At 36.9% G+C, this 12,682-nt stretch overlaps 1 protein-coding gene across 4 annotated transcripts in view; it reads right to left on the minus strand.

Moving 5' to 3' along the window:
• Positions 1-12,682, minus strand: part of UBE2E3 (ubiquitin-conjugating enzyme E2E 3) — a 106,848-nt gene that overhangs the window by 8,730 nt on the left and 85,436 nt on the right. For 2 of the 4 annotated variants that reach the window (XR_824721.1, XR_824720.1), the window contains exons 5-6: positions 9,371-9,518; positions 7,274-7,526 (exon numbers count right to left, since the gene is read on the minus strand). Coding sequence is in view for 2 of the 4 variants with exons in the window: in XM_010833850.1 (XP_010832152.1) it covers positions 7,429-7,526; positions 9,371-9,518 (246 nt within the window). In the remaining 2 variants the exon portion in view is untranslated. Of the gene's footprint in view, positions 1-6,740; positions 7,527-9,370; positions 9,519-12,682 lie in introns of those variants that run through there. The other 2 variants (XM_010833850.1, XM_010833849.1) reach the window with 1 other exon arrangement.

The raw sequence follows: 12,682 nt of genomic DNA on the forward strand, positions 1-12,682 counted from the left end.
TTTCATGCATTGGAGAAGGAAATGGCAACCTACTCCAGTGTTCTTGCCTGGAGAATCCCAGGGACAGGGGAGCCTGGTGGGCTGCCGTCTATGGGGTCACACAGAATTGGACACGGCTGAAGTGACTTAGCAGCAGCAGCAGCATCTTAGCTGGATCCTTAGTCCCATCTGAAGCTACAGATCATTCCCATCTCCAGGAAACTCTTCACTTTCTTTTTGGGTCCCCATGCTCTCCTGGGGATGTCCTTCTACTTCCTGGGTTCTTCTGCTGATTCCATGTGTCCTTGGCTTCTGAAACTGGGGTGCCCAGACTTCTTTCTTCTCTAGCAGCACTCATTTCCTTGATGATCTCATCCAATCCCATAACTGTAAACATCAACTATCCACTCATGAATCCCAAATGTATGTGAATGACCCAGAACTAACTCCCAAATCTCAGATCTGGATATCCGCTACTCTGACGTCTCTCTATGGACATTTCATAGGCACTTTGAATTTAACCTGTTAACATGAAGCTCTTCATCTTTCTACACTCCTGCTCCACCTCCAGACTCATCTTAATTAACTACAATTCCAGCCTTCTGGTTTTCTCAGGTGCTAAACTTTGACTTTTCACACCACAGTTAAGTCTATCAGCAAAACTTATTAGCTACCTTCAACCAGAATCTGATGATTTCCTACTACCTACACTAATGCTACCCAGGTAGATGTCAATCTCTAAGCCAGCTCTAACCCACCAAGTCTTTTCCCTAACAGTAATCAGAAATTCTAAAACATGTCGTAATCTCATCACTGTTTGACTACAACACTCCAGTGGCTTTCATCTCATCTGGAATACCCAGACTCCTTCCAAGGCACTATTAACACACTAAATGGCCCTATGTGACTTGTCAGCAGTCAGTCTTGACTTTGCCTCTTACTCTTCTAGTTGCTCACTCTACCCCAGCTTCTCCGGGGTCTTGACGTTTTCTGCAAGCATTGAGCATGCTCCTGGCTCCTGGGTCTTTTCATCTGCTATCTCCTTTGCCTGGAATTTCCCACTCCTCCTCCCCCTTATCCTTTACCATCTTCAGCTCTTGGCTGACATTTTTGGCTAAGCCTTCTCTGATAACCCTTTTACAACTGGCCTACACCCTCCCCTTTCTCCCTCATGGCACACACTGCCTGCTTTACTTTTTGACATAGCACTTACCATCATATATATATTATGTAATACAAGGGCTTCGCAGGTGGCACTAGTGGTAAAGAACCTGCTTGTTAATGCAGGAGACATGAGATGTGGATTCAATCCCTGGGTTGGGAAGATCCCCTGAAGAAGGAAATAGCAACTCACTACAGTATTCTTGCTTAGAGAATCCCATGGACAGAGGAGCCTGTCAGCCCACAGGGTCCCTAAGAGTTGAACACGACTTAAGTGACTTAGCACATATTATATACATACAACACTCCCCCGCAAAAAAACCTGTTTGTCACCTTGAACTGGAAAGTAAACAACCTACGATAGGGATTTTCATGTGCTTTGTTCAATGCTAATCCTAAGCACTGAAACCAATGTTGGCCAGAATACACGACCACTAACTTACTGAGTGAAATGAACCTGATCCCTGATTTGTAGGGGCTCATGATCAAGTAAAAGGTAACTAACAAACAAATAAAATGTGTGTCATTAAAAAAAATTACAGAAGAAAAAAAGCTGTCCCACATGACTCAAAATGACCTTTACCATTTGGGGGTTGTGTAGCCAGGGAAAGAGTTTAACAGTGGGCTAACACGCTCCTAAAAAATAATGTAAGAATCAAGCAAGGGGTGCCACTAATACCCCTGCAACTCCCCGTATCCCTCATAATTACTCTTCATCATCACTACGTAGCGTGAAATGCTCGTACACTGACTTGCTATAAGCATGCCTGTCTCAGTCTTAGAGAATCTCTAACATTCCTCACACACTTGCCCCTTGAGTATCAGGACTTCCCTCGGTGATCAACAGTGCTCAGTAACCTGTTTCTCCCTGGGTTCATTCTCCACTCTGGGTGTGAGATGGGCCTGGAGTGGTAAGCAGACAACATACCTGAATTTGCTCAGCTGACTTACGAAATACTCACGTTGTAAGAAACTGGAATTAACTTCTGGAATCAAGGGATCTTTTACCCAGTCCACACACAGGGCAATAAACGTAGGGCAATAAAGAAAAAAAGCGACTCATTTGATTCTTTATCCTATTCTATTCCTCTTTTCTCACAAAGATAGAAATGGGAAAGAAAAACAAAATGAAAAGATTTGGATAATATTTCAATGACTGACTTTCAACACTCTAAGACTGCCCCTCTCCATACTACTATAAGGGTACACTTGTTCCTTTTCCCTAAATTATTTCTCTTAAGAGAAATTTTTTCGAAAGTTACCATTTTCATTTTTCTTACTAGATTTCCGTAACAGAATTACTGTAAGCAGATACATATATTCCACTGTGTCCTTTGCCTTCTTACCAGTAAAAAGGAGCGGGAGAAATATACCAAATAAGATAGTAATGATAATGGGAAACGATGAACACTTTGTAGGGCAGAGAGCATTTTGGTATAATTAAGGACTTTTAAAATTACAAGATTAATTCATTCTCCACTTTAAACAAGTAGATACTAAGTAAGTTATGAAAATAACCCATTGCTACTTCTCACACTTCAAGTTAACAGGAATATCCAGTATCTACCAAGTATAAAGCACTGAATCAGCATGACAGGGAATTAAAGGCAACAGGACTGACATGCTTCACATGGATGGTCCCTGAACAACCTTACAGAGATTACACCCATGATATCATATGCATTCATTCAGTAAACATCTATCATGGTACAAGAGATACTGGGCTGAGACACAGAGACAAGGACTACAGATATTATCCCCCAAAAGCTCACTATCGAGAAATATACAAGGTGTTAAACTGAATATAACAACAAAACGCATACTAGAGATATTGGGTATTCAGAGTAGTTTGAAAAAGAGTAATTATTTTCAAAGCATCAAATAGTATTAAGAACGTTTAACATCATATAGATTAGATAAAACTTACCAAATTATTACACTAATATGTTCATAGCTAAATCAGCTGAGACATTTAATTTCTTGTTCAGTAGAAAATGAATACACGTTAACAAAGATATGTTCTCCTCTGCTAAGAGGGAAAATCTATTTGGACAGAAAAAGGATAAACTATTTAAGGATGTATTCATCTCTCCATGTATTACAGTGCCTGAAAGGACCTTCAATAAGCAAACTTAATTTGTAGAATAAACTTGCAATGGAGGCCAGTTGGTATATAGCATAACCACCCCCCGCCCACCCACCCCATCCAAAGGAAAAGAAAGAAAATGAGAAACAGACTGACGGACTAAAGTTACACAACAGTAAAATGGAAAGGTTTCATCAGAAGAGCTGAACTTCAGAAAAACTTCTGCAAAGGTTTCATCAGAAGAGCTGAACTTGAGAAAAACTTCAGGGAACTGGATTTGGGGGAAAACTTGTTTTTTATGTTCTGTGTTAAAAAGACCTGAATAATTAACTGGCTTTAGCCTCATTGGACTTCAGCAAGATAACCTATAGATGTAAACTGAATTTATATTTCTCTAAATGTACTCATCAGTAGAATCTAGGTTCATTCTGTCTGACAAGGTTTTAACGCCACTTAATCACTGTTGGCAACACAGTTTATAAACCAGTCCCCCAAATTCATTTCATAACCACTTTGAAAGGACTATCATTCCACTGTGTAGAAACACCCCATTACACACTGGAGCAGTACATTTAAATCAGAGAATAACTTGACCCCCCAGAAGTTAACAAACTAGTTACCAAAAACTGATGTTTCAAAAAACACCTGCCTATTAAAATTATGAATTATTTTCTATTATTTGGGCATTACTTGAAAAACTTGGTAATTTAGATAGGAAGCAATGGGTTTATTCATATATTCTATTTATCTAAAGAAATACTGAAACACAAGAGGATAATTATTGTAGAATCATTATCTCAGCCTCTTCAAATAACTTGCAATAGTTTTATGAAAATAATGCTTCAAATCATGCCATAATTCTATCAAAGACCATAACGTAAAAGTCAATGAAAATGTGTACGGGATTAACTTGACTACAATCTTGGTTAACAGGTGAAGCCACACGCAGGACTGAAACTGGCTCGAACTTTACTATATAATCATTTTTGTATTGTTACAAGAATATACTTGGGCAAGTAGTGGACTGACTCCAAGTACACAACACCTCATGGTTCTTGTTAGAAAGAGTAATGTACACACAAGGCCAAGTCAAACCTCTAAATTTTATCCCCATGATACCTGATTAAATTAAAAAAAAAGAGACAATGTCTAGACAACTAATACATCTTATTATTTTGAAAAGGCTCATCATTAAATGATAAAATTTATCAATACAAATTTTTTCATGTGGCGATGTGATGGCATAGGTAAATAAATTTAAAATATCATCACTTATCTCATTTTCCAAATTAAAAAATGGAAACCAGTGATATTGAAAGTATTCTTATGACAAATATCTAAGAAGATAAATAAACGTACCTCATATTCACTGGAATCAATTAATAAAGCGCTATTTTGTAAGGTTCCATTTGAGACTAAAATAGAAGATTAAAATAAGGATTGACTAAAATGCAAAACTGTACTCACAGATTACCTTTCAGAAGTTTTCAATTAATCTATATATACCTGCTTTTACATATAAACATATATATTCAATATTAACTGTAACACTATGAACAAAAACACTTAAGCCTACTGCTGAAGAATGGGGATTGTACCTCCATTCACATCATGCTGGCTGTTTAACCTGCAGCAAGTATTTAACCTGTTCATCTATTGGTTTTATTCTGTCAACTGAGGATCATCAAAGCACCTCTCTCTGAAAGCTTTTTGGGGTGATACTGAACGAGATGAGGCACCTCAGTGACTAAACGGAGCCCGGCATGTGCTGCACAGGCAGGCCCTGAGGGCACAGAGTGAAGATGAGGACACTCCAGGCTCAGCAGGGTATATGGTGCCAGGGCTGCTCTTGCATACTACTACATTTGAACCTGGAACTTGTAAAACTTGTTCTTAATGAATGAGGGAAAAAACCTAGTTTCACCTCCAGAGCAAAGTTTTATGAGGAAAAAAAAAAATCCCCTATTTGTAGTATACATGGATGGACACCTATGTAACTGGGAAGTGGATCAGAAATAGAAAAGATTTTTACAAATTTAGAATTTTAAGGAATCCAAGTGATGACTTATTTTTCAGTCCACTTGAAACTGTGGCCTGTTCCCTGCAAAAGAAAGCAGAACATGCGTAACAAAATTTTATAAGATTAGAATGACTGAGTTTAAAGACTAAGAGAGAACAGGGAAATAATTAAATTAACTTGTATTTTACAAAAAAAAATTGAAAGTGTCTTATTTAAGGCCACAAAGGTAGTTTGTGGAAGAGCCACAAATATTTTTATGTCACCAATTCTTTCCACTCTGTCCCAGGTGAGTACTGGACAAAACCTGCAAGTAAGCAGGTTGATGGTAGTAAACAGGCTCATAGCAAATGAAGGAAGTTCAAGAATCGCATCCCCCAAATATCCTGATATTCAGTATGATGAACACTTTTCTGGCATCGAGAGTTTATTAATCTAGGGTACAGGACGTACAATGGTGGAAGTGGGTAAAAACTACTTTCTACCCTTCACCTACACAGAAATCCTCAAGAGCTTACATAAAAAATCCCCATTCTCATCACACTGACTTGACTCCAGTTCATATTATTAGTTACTGCTTTTAATATTCAAGGCTCAGAGGTTTTCACGGGCCTAAGCCTGTTTGGTGTACTTTTGTAACGAGGAGTTATTTGGAGAGTAGGGGTGTTAAGTGAAAGCGTGATTTTATTTTACGCTGGTTTAAGACTTCTACTGACAAGTACTCTAGCAGGAGTCCATCATTCTTTGTAAGGCTATGTACAATTCGAAATGCTTTGCTTTATTATCTTGGAGCAACGTACTTCTATGCTAAGAGTTTCATTCTACACATTTTAAGATGGTACTCTATTTCCAACTTTTGGACTGGATAAGACATATCCCCATATTCCACAAACCTGCAGCATGACCAGGGAATTACCTTAATAACTATCCCAGCCAGAGGAAAACATTTATACTCTGCTGACCAATCTAAATATTGAAAAGTAAATTAACTTCTGTAAGAAATCTAGTATTTAATAATTATAACTAGAAAGAAGAAATCCATATAACCTGTAAACCCTTAAAATTCTCTATTTTTTCAACTGAGAATTAATGCTACATCTGCACACTAATCTGGAATACTATTCTACCTTCAGGATAGACGAAAGTTTGTGTTCAACCAGCTATCTCTGCTTGGCAAGTGCCCTAATAAGTATGATAATATACACCAAAAAACACCATGAAAACTCAGGAACAGGATAAGTTAAAAAAAAAAAATGCATGAAAGACACAGAAGGGATACCGGATTAAAGTTATTTGACAATATTGCCCAATGGTGGACAGAAGTCACCATTTTGGATATCAAATCTTTTAAGCCAGGATTTTATGTTATTTTGATGTCACATCATCAAAGTAGAGCTTTATGTGTTTTTGAGACCAATGGTTAAAAATGTATTTCTGTATATTTAAGCTCATGTATTCTCTCATTAGGACTTAGAGGACAAAAACTCTACACATTTATAAGATTTGAAATGTTTTCCATTTAATAAATGATTTATTTGTACTAGTCCTTCGTAGTCAGTCTTCATATTCACATTTTTATTTCAACAACAATCATCTCAGACACGCCTTCTAACAAAACTGACTTAAAATATTACGACAGGAAACTATGCCTTCAGGAGCATGTTTATTGTGTTTGAGATGATACATCAGGTGCTCTCTGAGCTACAAAGGGTAAAAGGAAATCCTCTCGTTACAAACTGACAAAGGTAAAAGGTAAAACATTTTTCACAACAGCATGAACCACATACTCAGAAATAGATCTGGGTTTAATACAAATGACATAATTCCTAATCATCTACGGCTACTTTTATAACTTCATACAGATAATGAATTAGGCTAAAATGCACTATAATATTTGGTAGACTTCAGGACCAGTATCCTTAGTACATCACAAAATACATTTTGATATCCCAAAGAAGCAAGACTTGCAAGTAGGCGTTTTAAACAGAACTAATCTACAGCTACAAAGTTCTACTCTTGATAGCATTTACCTTTTTGGGGAGTCTCCCAGTCTCCAAAGGATAAAAGCAGAGAGTAGAATCAGTATAACATATACACAGAAGTCCGTATTGTAAAGGCTATAAAGATCTGCAGCACAGTGGGAAGATGCCTTCTGCTCCTTCACACTGCATACAAATTATGTGAATTATGTTGCGTATCGCTTGGTCCACTGTCTGGCTATCCTGTCATGTTCTGCTCTGTTGGTCAAATACTGAGTGGCTATGCTTCCAACCAGAGGATCCGCTGGAAAAGTGGAAAGAACATTAGAAGATATTATACAGTGTCTTAACGATTCAGTTCTAGCAGTTTGGAACTGAAATGTTGATTTTTCAGCAGCATCTTGATATATAATGGCTAATTTCTTAAAAAGAAAAATGCTTAAAGTAACATAATCATCTTTATATTTTAATATTCAAACTAGAAAAGCCTCTTTAAAAATAAAGTTAATAATAAAGCTTTTAAAATGTGTGATTTTTTTAAAAAATGTGTGCATCTTTAATATATAAAAACTATTTTTCACCCTTAGCATTTTATTGAAAAGTAAGTGTGCCAGTATTTGTCTTCCTATGGATACTTAAAAATTAATTTTTCCAAATGCAGATCCTATGATGCAAGGCTTTTCAGAATGAAATATTTCTTTTATTCTGTACAATAATATGATTTAAATCATCATCCTTACCTCCATTTGAAAACTTACTTGCCATTTTGTTTTAAATAATATTCTGAGCAGGAAACTGAATCTGAGACGTAAATTTTATTTTGAGCTTGTTTTTCAAGAAGGTCCACTATGTAGATGTGGTACAAAATTTGAAGCATATCAATCAACAGCCAGTAAAATGTAAAAAAGCTCTCTTCCTTCCTGCCTCCAACTATTTAGAAGTTTCTCTTCCTGGCAAATGATTTATAGCATCTCTACCCAGAGACATTATATGTATTTATAAGCATTTAGAATATTATTGTTTTGCCTATTTTTCAGTGCTGTGCTTTTTTAGCTTAATGTATCTTCGAGAGTTTTCTCCATTAATTCACACAGAGCTACCTCTTTAAGCTACATCCTCTGCTAATGGCCATGAAGGTTGTTTACAATCTTTTGCTTTAATAAATGATGCCACAATGAATATCCTTCTACATATCCCTATACTCTCTCTCTCTCTCTCTCTATGGCACATATGCAACTGCTGGGTCTAAAATAACAGTAATAGCCTTTGGTGGTTGATTAAATATTTAGGAAAAAATAAGTCTATTTGTTTACAAGATATCACATGCGAAATCCCACACTTATACATTACTTTTTCAAGTCAGCTACCCACATGAAAGATCGTGTGTGGCAGTTAAGCATTTCTTAAAAGTTACACACTAATGACTTTATCCCTGAATTTTAATAATCATAATCTAGTCTAACTCTCTCATCAGTTATCATTTTAATATCCACTATTACCACATCTAATAAAGCTAACCATAATCCAAAAAGGATGGAAGGGAGAACAAGGAGCCCTTCATTGCTGAGCAGCTGACTGCATGCAAGCACATGACAGCAGGGAAGGAGCAAGAGGAGATGCTGTCAGAAACACTCACATCAGAAGGGGTCTGCACAACTCCGTAATTCAGAAAATAGGGAGTTCATCAATGACAGGGAGAAAATAATTACAGGGTAGTAAGCCATTAACAACGGCTTCCCTTGTAGCTCAGTAGGTAAAGAATCTGCCTGCAGTGCAGGAGACCTGGGTTCGATCCCTGGGTTGGGAAGATCCCCTGGAGAAGGAAATGGCGACCCACTCCAGTATCCTTGCCTGGAAAGTCTCATGGACAGGGGAACCTGGTGGACTGCGGTCCATGGGGTCACAAAGAGTCGGGCACGACTGAGTGACTAACACTTACTTACACCATTAACAAACTAAAGAAGTTATTGTGAAACTTTTGATCTATTCTATTTGAAATGGCATTGATAAGCTTCTCAAAAAGTGTTTTTTGCTGATCTTTCTACCAATAGCATTTACTTCTTAAATTCACCTTAGGCCTTAAGCTAACTGAGAAAAATGCACTGATTTTTGGAACCTCACTGAATGTGTTAATAAAAATCTACTTACCAGGGTTGCAGTCTGTCAAAAGAGAACAAATTGACAGCAAAACCTTTGAAATAGTCAAAGCAGGACTCCAGTTGTCTTTAAGGATGTCCAGGCAGATGACTCCCTGACTATTGATGTTGCAGTGATAGATTCTGGTGCGGAAAGTAACCTAAGGGCAGCGACATTAAAAACAGATAAGCTTTATTACCAACCAAAACTCTCACTAGCAAAAATGAAGTGGAACATGTTACAGATCATAGCAAATAGCATATAACTGAAGAGCTAATCAAACACTAGTTTTTGTAATAGCAAAATTAAATTATTTTCTTTAATTCAGTTGCAGGAAGTTTTGTTTTTATCCAGTATAGCAGGAACTACATTGCTTTTAAAACAAAGCGAGGTGCAGAATTGTTTAAATAAATGATACAGTAATTCAATATATGTATGTGCAGGCATGTACACATACACCCCTGTTTAAAAATAGGAAATGAGGGAGAAAAGAAACGTTTTGGTGCCAAAAGTGAGAGAAAGTAGTGACGAATTTTTTAAACATAAAACTAAAGTTACATTAGTAAAAAAAAGGCCATCAACTCATCACTAATCTTTTGCCATGTGTCAAAAAGTACTGCAGAAGGTTGGTGAAATCACCAGTGTTTCTATTTCTCAGACTTTAATTTCCCCAAATGGCTCACTGTCTTGTTAGAATAAGACAGTCAAACAAAACAAGTAAGGTCTTAAACTACTGAATAAAGGAAAACCATTATATCCTTGAAACATGTGGAAAAGAAGAGAATAACTCATAGAAACAATAGTGGCAAATTTCAAAACAATCACAAATTTAGTGGTTAATTCTTAATTTAGAACTGCAAAATAGAAAAGATAGTTCCCGAACCCTTGGAACTGGTAATCTCCCAAGTGGAGTCTGGGAAGAAAATGGGTAAAGCCCTCAAATGTGTATTTCTGATAAGGATGCATAATTAAAAACAAGAAAGCAACCACTGGTGTAGTGGGGAAGGAGGAGGAAAAGACTACAGTAGTACCCATTTTATCTACACTTTTACCCTCCACAGTTCCAGTTTTAGACCCCTCAGATCAACTGGGATCCAAAGACATTAAATGCAAAAGTTCAGAAATGAACAATTTAGAAGTTTTAAACTGTGCTGTTCTGAGTAGCATGATGAAGTCTTGTACTGTCCTGCCCTGCCTGGGTGTTCAGCACAATCCTGCCAGTCACAGGCTACTAAGTAGCATCCTGGTTATCAGCTCAACTGCTGCAGTACTGCAGTGCTTGCGTTCAAGTCACCCTTACTTTACTTCATAATTGCCCCAAAGCTCAAGAGCAGTGATGCTGGCAATTCAGATCTGGAAAGAGAAGCCATGAAGTTCTTGTGTTGAGTGAAAAGATGAAAGTTTTCAATGTAACAAGGGCAGGAAAACAAATTCTACTCTGAGGTTGCTAAGATCTATGGTAAGAATGAGACTTTTATCCATGAAATTCCAAAAAAAAAAAAAGGCAGGGGAGGAGCAGGGGGAACTTGTGCTAGTTTTGCTGTTGTACCTCAAGCCTCAAAAGCTACAGCCACAAGTGCTTAGTTACAATGGGAAAGACATTCAATGTGTACAAGATATTTTGAGAGGGACCACAATCTTGTAACATTTATTATAGTACATTGCTATAGGTATTTATGCATGGGAAAAAAACAGCATTATATAGAGTCTGGTATTATCTGTGATTTCAGGCATCCATTGAGGGTCTTGGAATTCTGCTTCTGAGGATAAGAAAAAACTACTGTATATAATTCTAGAACTGTTCTAACACAGTACATACTAGTTACACAGAACTCCTAAAATGTGGCTGGTAAGAAATAAGATGGGCTAAAGTATAAAATACACACTAGATTTCAAAGACTCAATACCAGACAGAATGTAAAATAGGGCATTCATGATAATTCTACTGATTACATATTGAAATGACAGTATTTTTGGACATGCTGGATTAAGTAAAATGTTATTAAAGTCAATTTCACTATTTCTATCAAAAATGACACATGTAGCCTGCATTATATTTCTACCGGCTCTGCTCTAGAATATGGGAATAACGTATGTTCATATCATTGACAGCTGACTACTCAATAGAGAGCTTACAAAACATGATTAATATTTTGAATACTTTCAGCTTTTAAACAATGAACAGAAAAGAATTAAATTTCTATTATTCTTCAAGAAGAACAACACCTTATCTGAACTTCAAAAATAAGCAGAACTGTAGAGAAGCAATTATACCTAAACCAAGATAACAGCAGAAGTTTTATTCTTTTTCACTTGTCCAACTATAGATCTGAAGAACGCTTCAAAACACTATATAAGATATCTTAGGGAAGAGGAAGGAATCAACATTAAGGGCTAAAAAATAAAAATATTGAGACTTTAACAAAAAAATTAACGTGCTAATAAACACTGTATTAACCAAAACAAGGATGACAAATCATATATATGTAACTATGATAGTCCATGGAGAAGGCAATGGCACCCCACTCCAGTATTTTTGCCTGGAAAATCTCATGGACAGAGGAGCCTGTCCTCTGCAGACCCTGGGGACGTGAAGAGTCGGACACACTGAGCAACTTCACTTTCACTTTTCACTTTCCTGCATTGGAGAAGGAAATGGCAACCCACTCCAGTGTTCTTGCCTGGAGAATCCCAGGGACGGGGGAGCCTGGTGGGCTGCCGTCTATGGGGTCGCACAGAGTCGGACACGACTGAAGCGACTTAGCAGCGGCATGATAGTCCATTTCTATTTTCATTAATAGATGCTAAGAAAAATGTGTTTTCCTTTAACAAATTATCCCTCATGTATAAAAACAATTTCATAAAAACTAAATATTGTAAATTTTTTTCTGCTAATTTTTCTACCATGTTAAAACCAATTTCCAATATGAAAAATGAGGCAAGTAGAAATAAGCATTACTACAGATACAGTCATGAGCTATTTTGCTAAAGTTTTGCTTTCCTGTATCATACAGGAAACTTAAGGACTTAAGGCAAACTAAATACTTAATGATATGCTGGAATTTAACATGTGTCATTCTGAGTATGAATACAATCTTCAGTTTTATTAACATGAGGGTTTTGTCACTGTCTTTGACTGATTATCAAGAGATACTAGACATACTGGAGAACATTAAATAAAACAATTAGTTAAAAATCTTAGATGCTGATGGGACCACTTAGGAAAGCTCTCAAAAACTGACAGCTATAGTTGTGAGCAAATACCTATAGGTGATAAGGAACCCTGGTATCTGCAATTTGAGGTAAATACCACTAGATGGAACT

This window comes from Bison bison, unplaced genomic scaffold (genome assembly GCF_000754665.1).
Source record: "Bison bison bison isolate TAMUID 2011002044 unplaced genomic scaffold, Bison_UMD1.0 scf7180017863946, whole genome shotgun sequence".
Lineage (NCBI taxonomy): Eukaryota > Metazoa > Chordata > Mammalia > Artiodactyla > Bovidae > Bison > Bison bison.